The sequence below is a fragment of the Penicillium daleae genome (assembly GCF_028827525.1).
Source record: "Penicillium daleae strain IBT 16125 chromosome Unknown utg000001l_segment0_segment0, whole genome shotgun sequence".
Classification (NCBI taxonomy): domain Eukaryota; kingdom Fungi; phylum Ascomycota; class Eurotiomycetes; order Eurotiales; family Aspergillaceae; genus Penicillium; species Penicillium daleae.
The window spans coordinates 3160773-3174572 of NW_026623149.1; the positions used below are offsets into that span (position 1 = coordinate 3160773).

Consider the following 13800-nt stretch of genomic DNA (forward strand, 5'->3'; position numbering starts at 1 on the left):
AACGGCCATGGCTCGCTAATCCCCTCAATTCTCGGGCAAATTCCATTACTCAGCTTTCTTCGTCTTAACAACCAGCCTTGTCTTCTTTATCGTTAGCTGTATACCCCAACGCACTCGTCGCCACACCAGGATATCAACATCTCCACCAACATCATGCCTCGACCAACTTTCTCGCCATGCCCAGTGGGCACAAAGATGTGGGTAGGGCTTTCTCCATCGCTGCAGCGAGTATGGAAGTTATCTGACCTAGTAGCTCCTTGACATGGGAACATTGCACATCGACGCCAACTTCCTGCTTGCGGGAGGGCACGAGAATGGTAGGTCATAGCATGGTTCGAGTTTCCCAGCGGTCGTAACTAGTCTGTCCAGCTGGCTCGGCGAGCAACCCAAATCCAACCCACAAGCGGATTGAAATGATCGTATACGGGGTCCTTATTGCGCATGCCACGGCCGGTCTGATTCTCTTTGAAACGGGCTGTCACGATGATATGGAGAAACACTGGGGCCCGGTCAGGACTCTTGCTGCTGGATGATTTCGATGGATATGAACTGATCGGTCTCGGGATAGATGTACGATGTATCGCCGCGCAAACAATACGCCTCGAAAAACCGGCTCGACGAGCAGATCGCGATAACTGGTCATTCCATCAAGGATATTCGAGCGGTGATCATCGGTCATCTTCGTATGCACTCCACTCCGTCCATCACTATTGCAATAGAATTAATTAACCCTGGTGGCGAGCCCAGATGCCGACCATTCTGGTGGCTTAATGCACTTCCTTGGCACAGATGTTCCTATCTATGTACATGACTTGGAACTCAATAATGCCTTGTGGTGCCTTTTCACCAAGGTTCGACTGGTCTCCCTTATACTCTCACCCCTCTCGGATGGGCCGACTAATCATATATGTTAGGCTGACGCGGGTCCATACATGCCCTCATACCTTGACCACCGCCTGAATTGGCAAACATTCAAAGACCCAGTCACGGAGCTTTTCCCCGGACTAACGATGCATCTTTGCCCAGGGTAAGAGAGAAATACATACATACTGCTCTGGAATCCGCGTGCAACTAACAAGGTGTCTACAGTCACACCCCCGGCCTGTGCTGTCTCCAAGTAGACCTTGAGAATGACGGGTGCTTTATCTTTACCGGTGACCAGTTCCACGTGAAAGAGAACTACACTAAGAGAATTCCCCAAGGTTAGTAGTGACGTTCTAGCATATTTTATACGCGCAGTTAACGGTGAACTTTATGAAAGGCCTTCTGGGACGGGACCGGAATGCTTGGTTCCAGTCAACTCTGTACATCGAAAGATTGGAAGTAGTACTGGACGCTAAGATTGTCTTCGGCCATGATTATGAGGTTTTCAAGTCGCTTAAGCAAGCTCCTGAATATTATCATTAGACTGCTAGATTTAATGTCATGCACATATCTGGCTAGTAAAAGCTATGGCACTAAATATATACCTTCTCAGGGAATCTTATCCCACCGATCCATAACTAGGCGATAGCCGTCACGCGACGCTAATGCTTGCTCCCGCTGACAGAGAATAAGAATAAGGCGAATGAGGACTCAATTTTCCTCCAGATTTTGGCCCCAGCGTGCCTCAGGCTGCGCCAGCTACTTCTGACCAGTGTTTCTTAGAGCGGTTAGGCCCCAGTCTGCGGAGTCATCATTCCTGGGGAAGCGGAGAGAGCTCCCCAGTTGCGGACAGCGCCTCCGACAAAACTTAAAATTCCTCTGGTGTGATGAGGGCTACCGCCATAGCTCTTGGGCCAATGAATAAATACCGAGAACTCCTGTTCCATGCTGACGCAGTCTGTGAAGGTTCCAGTTTCTCCGAACGCCATCGAGCATGACCGTACTGGATAATTTTTCCACTCTAGCAGGCCTGGCATTCTGCCTTGGCGCTGTATCCGTTCTCTACCGATTGCTATTCTCGCCTCTGCGCAATGTCCCAGGGCCGCGTCTTGCTGCTCTCTCAAGTATTTGGCTATGGGTACAGGACATGACTGGAAACTCACCGCAGTCTATTTCCAAGCTCCATAAGAGTCTCGGTATGTCGACCTCCTTATATCACATTCGGCTCATATTCTAACGATCAAGGCCCAATCGTCCGCATCGGCCCTAACGAGATCAGTATTGACGATATCGAGATACACAATCGCGTCCTATATTGCCAGGCTCCCAAGTATATGAAGGTATGATTCAATGCTCTCGTGGGCAAATAAATTCACTAACTATTTGGAGACAGGCCGCTTACTTCTACGACCCATTCAAGACCGGGCCATCAGGGATCTTCCAGAGCTCAGAGCCCAAAGAACATTCCACTTTGCGGCGTTTAGTCAGCAAGCCATTTTCCAGAAAGAGTGTTCTGCAGTTCGAGCCAGAGATCTGGAAATCAGTCGATATGCTCTCAGACGTGTTGCGCCAACATGGCAAAGCTAACAACACCTTTGACCTCTCAAAGATGTCTCGCTGTCTTTCACTCGATTTTATCACGAATTTCACGTACGGGGAATCAATGCAGGCAGTTCTTTCTCCTGAGTTCCATGACGATGTCCTGGACGCGTTCGATTCTTTCGCTGTTAGCAATTTCTTAGTATGTGATCTCCTCTGATGTGACAAACGACTTTCTGATTGCTATTCAGTTTATGATGATACCTTCTCTTCGTCAACCCTCAATAACTCTGCTGTCCATGTTACCTTTTAAGGTGTTTCAGGCTATTCCAAGCATGAGACGTGTGAGTCCAACACCACCACCACCCTAGTCATCATGCTTATAGCTCTCCCATAGCGCGTCCAAAAAGCACTGGAAAGATACGATAGTACGGGGAAGTCTAGCTCGGGGTTCCAGCCTCTCCTGCAAGCCGAACACGCAGCCTCTATTGCGCAGAACTACCCTCTAAGCAAAGACTTTCTGGTCGCTGATGGCTTGGCGGATATCTTTGCCGGGACAGACACAACATCGACAACGCTCACTCTAACACTCAACGAGATCTTCTCCAATCCCAGAGTATACGGCCGTCTCCATGCGGAGCTAAAGAGAGCCATCCCAAATCCCAGTGACACTGCAGAGCTATCCAACCTCGAGTCCCTACCGTACCTCGCCGCTTGTGTCAAGGTGCGTCGCCAGCTCCAGTCCAAACCCCTTTCTCCAATAGTGACTATAGGATATCTGCTAATTATTTTACAGGAAGGCCTCCGCTTCAGCACGCCAGTCCGGTCCCGCCTCCCCCGCGTAACTCCCGAATCCGGCCTTACCTACGGCAAACACTTCATCCCATCCGGCACCTTCATTTCCTCAAGCCCCTACCTAATGAACTACAATGAGACGGTCTTCCCCGATCCCTGTACCTACAAGCCAGAGCGTTGGCTTCTAGACAACCCGGCCGAGATCAAGCAGCTAGACAATTGCTGGGCTCCGTTTTCGAAAGGTTCACGAGGCTGCATCGGGATTAACCTTGCTATGGCCGAGATTTACATAACCATTGCAGCTATTGTGAGGCGATTTGAACTGGTGGAGAAGAAATTCAGGGAGTTGAAGATTAGGGAGATTTTTGGGGTTATTTTTGATGAGCCCCTAGTTATGAAGTTGAAAAGCGTCCAGGAGTGATTATGAGTATCAAATAGGTGGAGTGATGGAGACATTACGACTACTCGGTACGGGCAGATATTTGTATTGACTGCTCGAGATGTGATGTTTTTGACTTCTATCCTTCGGAATCGTTAGTATTCATGACTTGCTTTATGCGTGTTTAAGATTATAGTATGGTGTGAGTACTTGATGCGACAGACTTCACCCTTGTGTTAAATCCTAATTGAAATGAGTGGATCCCGTATAGAAATGATAGAAATGAAACGTTCATTCAAGATTATTAGGAATTCTTCCAATCAATAATAGAAACTACAGAAGTCTCCTTCCTGACCGGCTCGGTTTGCATGTTTTGCTTCTATTAACCATTTTCTTCCTGTTCCCTCGGAAGATACGTAATCGCCAGCTTATCTCATGTTGTGTCCTCGCTGGAGAAGTAATTATCTCCCAAACAACTCTGCATATGTCGCTCGAAGGATGTGGATAGTTGCTCTCGTGACGATTCCGTCAATCAATCTACTCAATTTTCCATCCAGTGATTCTGTTTCCGCCTGGTGAGATAACTCGTCTCATCGGATCCCCCAGGATTTCCTAGCTTCCCCTCGATTAGCAAACCCACGGCCGCTTGGGGAAAAGGCGCGCATCGAGCAATGCCTCCTCGGAAGCTCGCTCCGTGAAAGGATCAGGCGGATTATTCGATTACGGACCCCCTCTCCGACACACTTTCCCTTACAATGCGGAAACCGTCTACACCAATGCACTGTACTAGGCCGCGTAGATTTTGACAATAAATTTCTGGCCAGGTGATACTTTGCTACGGGCCGTTATGGAGCAGTGCAGTATCGGGCGGGTCTATCGAGGGCAGAAGACGGCCATGGTGGGACTTTATATACCCTTTCCCTACCTCTCGAGAGCGCCAAAAAGAACTTTTCATAGAACTTGGTAATAACGGATCAGTATGGCTGGAAAGAAACTTGCTATTGTCATTGTTGGTGCGGGCATTGCGGGCCTTGCAGCCGCTATTGCCCTGCGAGAAAAGGGACACCAGGTGACCGTCCTGGAGGCTGCTCCGCAGGTTAGTCCCCTCATTCGTCTCCCTTGTTCCAGGTTGAGAGCTGATAAATTTGGTTAGCTGTCTGATATTGGGGCAGGTATTCAGGTCCCCCGAACTCCGTTCGACTTCTTAAGCAACTTGGTATCTATGAGCCGGTACATCTAACACGCCATTTATCAGACCCAGAGAATATACCTGACATTTTATTCTACAGATATCGAAGCTCGCTACCTGGCCGCGCTCTATTACACTTAAAAGATGGCAGAACGGAGCCAACATCACCAAGACACCGCTGTATCCTCGGATGGAGGAAGTATACGGTTACCCTTACTTCCTAATTCACCGAGGGGACCTACACAAGGTGCTCCTGGACCGCGCTTATGAGGTGGGCACCGTAATTAAGGTCAATTCCTTCGTCTCAGAGGTCAACGAAGCGGCTCCGTCGGTCACCCTTAACGACGGTACTGTGTATAGGGCGGATTTACTCATTGGTGCCGACGGTACGCTGTCCACGCATTCAGATCTCCTTAAGCTTGTTGCATTCGAGCTAACAACATCTGCCAGGAATCAAGTCTCAGGTCCGAAAAGCTGTGATCACCGATCGAGACGTGGAGATTATCCCTGACCCAAACTGCGCCTACCGAACATTGATTCCCGGGGAACTCATGATGGATGACCCGGAACTTAAAGCGCTTATCGAAAGTCCCGCCGCTAATTGCTGGATCGGACCTGAGGGCCACATCATGGCGTATCCCATCCGCAATGGAGCCCTGTACAACTTCGTCATGTGTCATCCTGGTTCGGTGCCGGTTGGACAGCCCAACGAGCAGGCGAGCCTAGATGACATGAACGAGAGGTACAAAACATGGGATCCGGTTATCTGCAAACTCATCGCGCTTGTTCCGCAGTGTCTGAAATGGCAGAACGCGGAGATTGAGAAGCTCGAGACCTGGGTGTCGCAGTCCGGGAAGGTAGTGCTGATTGGAGATTCTAGCCACGCCATGGTCCCATATATGGCTCAGGGAGCCGCCATGGCCGTGGAGGACGCGGTTACACTGGCTGAATGCTTGGACCGTGTTTCCGAACCAGCACAGATTCCTGACATGATGAAGCAGTTCCAGGACATTCGCCTTAATCGTTGCTACTTGATCTTGGATGGTGCGCGGAATAATGGTGGTGTGTGGCACCTTCCTGACGGACCTGCCCAGCAGGAGCGTGATAAAAGGATGGGCGAACCACCGAAACCGCTAGAGCAACAGTCTGAAGCTGCAGATACTGCTGAGAACCCCAACAAATGGAGTGATCCTAAATTCCAGCCTTGGATGTTCGGGTACGATGCACGTGTTGAGGTATGTATCCCCTCCCACTCATTGCTGTGTCGGTGCTAATCATCTCTGGTTAACAGACTATTTCGTACCTGAAGAACCATCCTGCCGCAATATTAGCTGTCTGAAAGTTGGCCTTGGGTATGATAGATTAATTGTGGTGTCTAGGTCAATATGCAGAGATGGTTTCGGAGAAGATATCTTTCCGTAAATTGCAGCGCTTGTTGCATTTTTAATATTTCGACCTCATTGCACGTAACGTCCCAACGACAATATCGACTGCGGCCACAACCTGCGAGCAATGTTCCCTCGTTCTATTTTTCGAGTTACATTCCCTATTAGGAACCTTGAGGACAAGCTCGCCCTTAAGGGAAACCCACCTATCTCTGACTGCCTCCAACTTTCTTTTATTTTTATATTTATTTTTATATTATGTAGTGCAGTGGGATATCCAGTGACATTATATCGCTTAGTCGTTTCTGTTTTGCAGTCTATTTGTCTGGTTTGTTTTGGGGATTTTCTGCGGAAATCGGATGCTTTAGAGCGAGGAAGTGAGGAGATGTACAGAACACCCACAACAGAAGTGTGGGACGCATTCTGAATGGAGCTTTTCTTCTCATTTTTCTACCTTTTCTCATAGATCATGACGATCCTTCAATTCTGCTATTAAGGCAGCTGGATCTACTGCTGATAGGCGTTTACTGACCGTGCGATTCCATCCTCTTGTTGCCTCTCCTACGGGAGGTTCGCTGTTGGGAGTTTATTCTCTCTCGCGTGGCTCGAGCTGCCTGTGTCGACCAGGCAGACTTGAGCTTCCCCACCTCAATAGGTTATCTTCTGGCGGAGATTCCGTCCTATTTGGCGGATTGTTCCCGCGGGTGTTCTTAGGACCAGCGTTTGCTGTTTGCTTTCCTTACTTCTTCGGTCTATATAGGCCGGGAGGGCCTCTCTTTCCCTCTTCCCTTCGAATATAGATCGAAATCGCTTTTCTGTTTCCTTTCTGGCTTCCTGTGCGTAGACGTAGAGAGGCGTCTTTATCTTCCATCAAAGGCTTAAATATGTAGATAATCAGGAGACTAATCAACCCCGAATATCAAAGTTTCTTTGCAAAAATTATTTGTGAATAGCCGCTCTACCTTCAGGTAGAGAAGAAACTTGAAAATATATTTTGCAGTGAGGGGCCTGTACAAGTTCATCATTCCCATACTTACAGGACACGAAATACTTTAAGTAAGATATTTAAGAAGACTATAGGTAATATTTTTATGTTACCAAGTGGTTTAAATGAAAATTTATCGGTCGCTACAGACAAATTGTCGATTCAATGAATAGTTGAGACAGGATGTTCAAATGTGTAAGGGCGTACACCAGGGGCAAGCGTCAGTCAACTAGGTAAGAAGAAGCAGATGCAGAGGAGTGAGGAGCAGTAGGGTCAGATTCAGATTCTTGGGGATTGTAATTCACAACTCCCCGAAGCTATTAAACATGACCGAGACATAATAGATCATCGAATCGTCCCGCTGCTAAGTCTTACTTGCAGATACGGGCTTCATGCTGGGTACATACTCCTCATGGTACACGAGCTGAATACATTCAAGAAGCAGGTTCCCTATAAGAGGAGAGTTGTCGTTCACCGCAACTTATACTTCGGAGAAGGGCTTGACTCCCCGAGACCCTTCCCCCTCATCCTTATACAGGCGCCCGTAACAAAACACCCCCAGCGTTTCTAATACTACGTACATACATTCAATGGTATTTCATCAGCCATATTCTGAAACAACTGCGTCCTTGATCAGAGAATTCTATGACTTCTGCGGTAAGCACGGTGGCTGAGCGACTTCCCCTGGAGCATAAGTAATCTCAGCCTGCGTACCGCATCTCTCACAAGTCCTTTTCTTCTCGTCTTGCTGAAACTCCTCGATGACCTCCTTTATCTGGGTCCCTAGATCCGTACAAATAAACCTCTTACTCCAAACCAACTCCCTGCACTTTCGGCAATACCACCGCATTTCATCCTCAGCCCCGGGAAGACGCGGCTGCTCCATCACAATTCCAATGGTGTTTTCAAACCGTACGGGGCAGTGTGGGGTATTAGCAGGGAGAAGGAAAAGCGATCCCTCGTGGATCGGAATATCGCTGAACGTGGGAGGCGTGGTTGAGGTGTCAACAGTCTTCAGGAGGATAGAGCCTCTACATTGGTAGAAGAATTCCGGCGTTGGGTTGATATGGTAGTCAGTTCGGTTATTGGGCCCGCCTAGGATCATGACAGTGTATCCCTGAGTTTCAGGCGAAGAGGGGTGGTAGACACAGTAGTTGTTCACGGGGGCTGGAGGAGGTGGGCATGGTCTTCAAGCCTGTAGTGATGGTGAATGACGGTTCCGTGCTCAATAGATAAGAGCAAGGCTCATCTTACCACGTGGGGATATTGAAAGCTGCTAGTACCATCTTCAATGCCGTTACTCGTACTGATCCCGGTAGTTCCCTTCGAGAGCGTAGTCAAAATCTCGATTTTTGTGCAACTCTGGGGCCCAGCCCGTTTATATGAAGAGGCTGGCTGGCGTCGGAGGCTGGCGCCGAAAAACTCTAGGACGGACGCAGCCTGATCGTGCCGACGTTATTAGACCATCTACACATGACCTCCGATCCCAATGGGAACGCCCTTCGGAATCAGTGATCTATGGCAGCACTAAGTTTCTCTTGACTGCGGAGCGTCCCAGGATTTCGAGAATGTATCAATATGGAAAGGATTTCCCTGCGGTCGGCTAAGGACGGGGGGCGGATCACTGAGGCCGCGATGACTGCGAAGTACGAGAGTGTAAGGAGGCTCCTGTGGCAATTGCGTTGCTTTTCGATACCGCAGGGGAAAAGGACCGACGGGCAGAGGCCCTTGTTGGAAAAGAATAACCTTTAAACAAGCAAGGGTTACCAGAATTGCCAGCATTGACCGCCTCGGCCAATCCTTTAATTCTTCCTGTTATTGCCAGACTTCAATCTAGAGACGCATCAACTACTCATGATCGGAAGAACGAATAATATATTCTATTCTATTTTGGCTAGGAGTCACATCTTAGAAGAAACATAGGCTAGGGGCTATTGGAATAAGGGGTGGACCGTTGATCCTTGAACAGCCTGGGAGCTAATCGTAGCTTACCAACACACCCACACCACTTTTCCACGTTAAGGGTAGGCCAGAACGTAATAAGATAAAAAATCATTTTGCCTTCTCAACTATCTCTAGCAAAATGGGTGAAGATCAGAAAATCATAAATCACTGATATATTCAATTGCCCTCTCTGCATCTTTGACGATTTTTCTAAATTTTTCAATAGTGGTGGCGTTTTGGCGGGATCGTCCGCGCGCAGTGGACACTCTTATAGACCTCCTCTCATCATGAAGCTATACATGCGATATGTCCTTTTTAATTAGACAAAGGCCATTTCGAGACTTGGCACTGTCTCTTCTTGGTAGTAGGAGTTTGAATTTGACCAAAACATTTGTTGTCGGTCTGGTAGACTGGTAAGGCCTCGCCAAGTTGAAATAGCGATTGTTCAACTAGATTGTAAAGCAGTTGGATCTCTGCAGATTGGCTCTTCATATCGTCATTATACTGGTCTTCAAACAAATTCAATTGATTTTGCCGTTTTGCACTACTCCGCCGCATCTTTCTGGTTGATTTTGGTGGCGAATTAGTAGTCCTTGATGCAGGTTCTGGCAATGGTGATTAAACATCTTGAGTATTCGAACTCCCACGAATTGATTTAAAACCTTCGATGGGTTTAATGCACAGATCTCTCACTGTTTTAACGCATCGCGAATTGTCCTTTGCTTAAATTTTTTTTGCCGAATTGATACACTTTCTCGAAGTCAGCCTTATTTTGGGTTAATCCGCCCCGTTTACCAAGCTCACGATTTCGCGACAGAAAATAGTGCTTATACGATGGAGAGGTTAAGCAAAATGTATTGAATAGGTGATAAAAAAGGTCATATCGTTTTGATGATAGAACAATATGAGCTCAATTGTAAGATGAGATCCATGTCCGTCGAATAAGAAAAATAATCGCTGTTCGCTCTTCTTCATGCTATCGTGTGCTCAAGAATCGAAGGATTTTAACTAATAATAAGCTAATTCGTCCATTGCATAGCCCTTTTCGAAACCGCGTTACGATAATCGTCTGGTCCAAAAGTTATCGAGACGATGCCAACGTTCTAGTCAGATCCCGACTCGAAGGATGAAGTAGGGTGTTTTCGTATCCCCGTTCACTCCGATACATTGGATGACCATACATAATTTGCGTTGATGAGATATAGTAGATTTGGTTGATTGACACCTGACAGATTGGTAGTTATATTTAACGGTTTCTGCCTTATATTTGCCTAATTCAAAGTTAGTCTCATTCAAATATGCTGAGGCCTGTACACCAGAACAGTTTCCAATCAACTAGGTAAGGAGAGTCGATGAAGAAGGACGGCTAGAAAGCCATATTGGGAATCAGACCGATTATTTGAGTTTCTGTCTTAATCTCCAAGGGCTATTTGAAATACTGAATCAGTAGAATCCCGTAGGAGACAATCCCACCGTCTAGCAACACCCCTCTCCAGGCCGATATTTCTAACCATGCCGCTCCGATCCGAAGGACATTCTGCAGGGCTAGTTGTGAAGACCCCATACAAAAATTGTAGACGTTGTGGGATCCCTGATATAGAATTTGGGGCCTTGTAACCAAATTATTGCTCCCTATCGAATTTGGCCTCAAATAGCTTGCAGTCCATATGTTTTGCCTTAATTTGGTGTAAATCGCGTGAATCGCTGAAGACTGGCATAAGCCCACATCTTTAAGAGAATTAGAGGATCAGACCCATCAAGTGATTTTCGCGTAAAAATAACTTGTGAGGCCGATTTGAACCACCCTAGGCTGGTGCGGCCCATCTGATATCTCTCTCAAATCCACCGCTCTAGAGCTTTCTCTTGGCTATAATGAGAGGTTTGATCAAGAGTTTTCGTACTGCATGGGCCTGGAAACGGTTGATGCGACCAAGGGACGTTTAGGCCTCGAAATGGTCCGACTCAGGTTCCCAGGGTCAGAACCTCGAACATGAACCTGATATACCCAAAATTACATAATTTTGCCAATAATTTCGTATTTTAGCTTTATAAAACCCCAGTCACAATATGTAAATACACCCTGTCACATGTTCCATCTTAGTTTGCTGTCATGGGATTTTCTGATGAGGCTATTCCCATGCTTCCGGTATTTTGCGGAGGGCGACCGCACAATGAATCGAGCGCATGTTGGTCAGAAGTCGCCAGTTGGTCTGGATACACTGGCGGGACCGGACCCCGCGTTATTGACCATATCTCCTCCTTAGTTGACTGTAAAAGATCATTGCTTCGGGGTCCCTTTCCGAACCCCAAGAATCACTCTTGCTCCCAATTGAGACTTGGTCACTCATCTTCTTGCCTGATTGGCAGATCTTCTACCCTGCGAGTTGATTATCCGTAACATATACTGCCAAAGCATTCTCAGAATTACGAGGTAAGATTTGAAATATGATAGCATTGATATATGAGGCAGAATTGGTAAGACGTAGTGACGGATCTGTAAAAGAGATTATAAAGTCCTGTCTATCTATTTAACAGGAAATTCCTTGGCCTCCCAAGCTTGCATCCTCGCACCCCGATAATACAATAGAACAAGTGGCAAGTGAGCAGCAAACAAGATGACCGCTAGGCAACCAAAAGCAACACTATAGCCACTATGAGTGTTCCAAGGCGTAATAGCATACACCAAGCCAAATGCTGACAAGTTCTTCAGAGCATTCAGCATAACAAGCACCTGGTCGGTTCGCTCCTGATACACATCGGCCATGTATGTATACGTAATATTTCCGGCTATGACTAAAGATAGATTGACCATGAACTCTCCCAGGAGCGGTACAATCCAGTGGACATGATTTTGAGCGGCAGTTCCGAAAAGGACAAGACCCACAGGGCCTAGAATGACTGTTATGATGGCCATAGTAAGTCGCATCTCAGGGATAAAGACACCTTCAGTATTTTTGGATATTTGCCATGCGACGTACTGCCATAAATCAGCTGATGATCTAATTGGAGCTGTAATAGCAGGGGAAACCCACCTTGTCATTCGCCCAACCCCCAATGAGAATTCCTAGGAGACAGCCAGCAGTTGGCGCAAAGGAAGTAAGAGCCACCTCTTCCAAAGTGGATCCATACTCCAACGGATAAACGATGGAGTTGCTAGTTAATAGGTAGTCATTGGTTGCCAGGAACAGCGAGAAAAACAAGGTCGCGAGCATAACCGTCGGGTGAAAGACGTATTTCCATGGCGCTGCAAACGATCTCCACAAACTGGAGGATTTTGGTGGTCCGCCTCCACTTCCGGGACTCAAACTGAGAGTGTGAATATACCGTCGCTTTGCATTGCGTTTACATGCCTTGGATCGAGTGAACGTAGTCTCTGGAAAAATAAAGGCGACGACCAGAAATGCAATATAGGACATAATAACCATGACCCATGATGGGGCACGCCACCCATGACTCATAGTTACGTAGCCTCCTATAAAGCCGGCAAATGTAAATCCACAGAATTGGAATGCAGTGAAGACACTCGTGCTGGCAGCGCGCTGGTGTAGGTAGAAAGTATCGGTAACAATCTGGGGACCATATGCTTCTGGGGATGCGAAGAAGAGAGAAGCGAGAACCCGGGCGATGACAAATTGGGAGAAAGTGGGTGCAAGAGCAGCCCAAATTGACAAGGTTGCGGCTCCGAAGGCGGATATCAGAAATGAGACTCGCACTCCCACGAGGTTCCCAATGGGGACCCACAAAAGGCACTGTATATTCGTTTAGCATTGGCCCGGCTCGGGATTTGTCGCGTTGCAGGTAACCTACTCCAACTCCATATGCAATGAGGGGGGCCGTTCACTGCGTAAGCTACAGACTCGAGGGAGATACTGTAATTTTCAGCAATTTCAAAAAAAGCAGGAGTCTGTCAGATGTCATCCGGTCAGCTTCAGGAGGTAGGATTAGTCGTTAATGCCAATACGTTTATCTTACAACGATGATCAAGTTGGCAGTCCCCAGAAAGGCCCAATACGCTAGTCCAGTCAGAACGCGGCCTTTCTCCAAATGCGAGAAGTTCAGAGGATCGTGCGGGTCTTCACTTGGTTGAGGATCAAGTAAGATTCCATTTTTGCTATATTTCAATATCCCACCAATAGACGGGCGGCCGACCTCGAGCATGACATGCTCATGGAGATCGACGCAGGTATCTTTATCGTCAATTGCCGAGTGATCTGTTTTATTCTCCATGACCGAATGTCGTCGCGATAGAAAAGTATGGATAAAAGCTCTAGGTGTCTAAGTCGCATGGTAGAGAAAGAGAGATGGAAGGAAGACCCGGAATGGCATTATATATTTTAGATATCTCTGGATTGTTACCCCCATATCGTTGCGGGGGAAGGTTCCGATCTGCATCGACCGAGATGGACCCACATTCTAATCTGATGGTAGTGACGTTTGCGTGGTTTCTTCAACTACCCCGCCTTTTTTTATCATGTGCTCTTGTGTTTCTACCACAACTCAGATCAGTTTAGTCCAGTTATCACAGAATAGGGGATTCGCCTGCCCAGTGACATCGACGTTACATTGGTATATAAGATGCCTGCTGCGTTTCCACACTTTCAATCTGCTCAATAAATCAACTAGTCAAAGGTCAATCCTAAATTATTGTGATTAACACGGTTTTTATTCACCAAGGTTCCGTGCTGCCAGTTAACAAAACTTCAAGTATGTAAGTACTTGA

General features: G+C 47.2%; 4 protein-coding genes across 4 annotated transcripts; 3 read left to right on the forward strand and 1 right to left on the reverse strand.

Moving 5' to 3' along the window:
• Window positions 1–262: 262 nt before the first annotated feature.
• N7458_001000 (N-acyl homoserine lactonase family protein) lies at window positions 263–1407 on the forward strand (the record flags this gene model as incomplete). Its single annotated transcript, XM_056904394.1, has 7 exons — window positions 263–317; window positions 370–509; window positions 569–683; window positions 748–851; window positions 915–1027; window positions 1090–1202; window positions 1262–1407. The coding sequence occupies 7 exons, from the start codon at window positions 263–265 to the stop codon at window positions 1405–1407; spliced, it is 786 nt and encodes a 261-aa protein (XP_056772161.1).
• A 451-nt stretch (window positions 1408–1858) lies between these two features.
• Window positions 1859–3619, forward strand: N7458_001001 (cytochrome P450; the record flags this gene model as incomplete). The annotated part of the gene is made up of 6 exons (XM_056904395.1): window positions 1859–2060; window positions 2110–2204; window positions 2258–2605; window positions 2655–2747; window positions 2801–3127; window positions 3200–3619. The coding sequence occupies 6 exons, from the start codon at window positions 1859–1861 to the stop codon at window positions 3617–3619; spliced, it is 1485 nt and encodes a 494-aa protein (XP_056772162.1).
• Window positions 3620–4556: 937 nt separating this feature from the next.
• On the forward strand, window positions 4557–6105 carry N7458_001002 (uncharacterized protein; the record flags this gene model as incomplete). Its single annotated transcript, XM_056904396.1, has 4 exons — window positions 4557–4673; window positions 4867–5152; window positions 5217–6001; window positions 6058–6105. The coding sequence occupies 4 exons, from the start codon at window positions 4557–4559 to the stop codon at window positions 6103–6105; spliced, it is 1236 nt and encodes a 411-aa protein (XP_056772163.1).
• Window positions 6106–11604: 5499 nt separating this feature from the next.
• Window positions 11605–13307, reverse strand: N7458_001003 (uncharacterized protein; the record flags this gene model as incomplete). The annotated part of the gene is made up of 3 exons (XM_056904397.1): window positions 11605–12057; window positions 12113–12829; window positions 13053–13307. The coding sequence occupies 3 exons, from the start codon at window positions 13305–13307 to the stop codon at window positions 11605–11607; spliced, it is 1425 nt and encodes a 474-aa protein (XP_056772164.1).
• Between the last annotated feature and the right edge of the window lie 493 nt (window positions 13308–13800).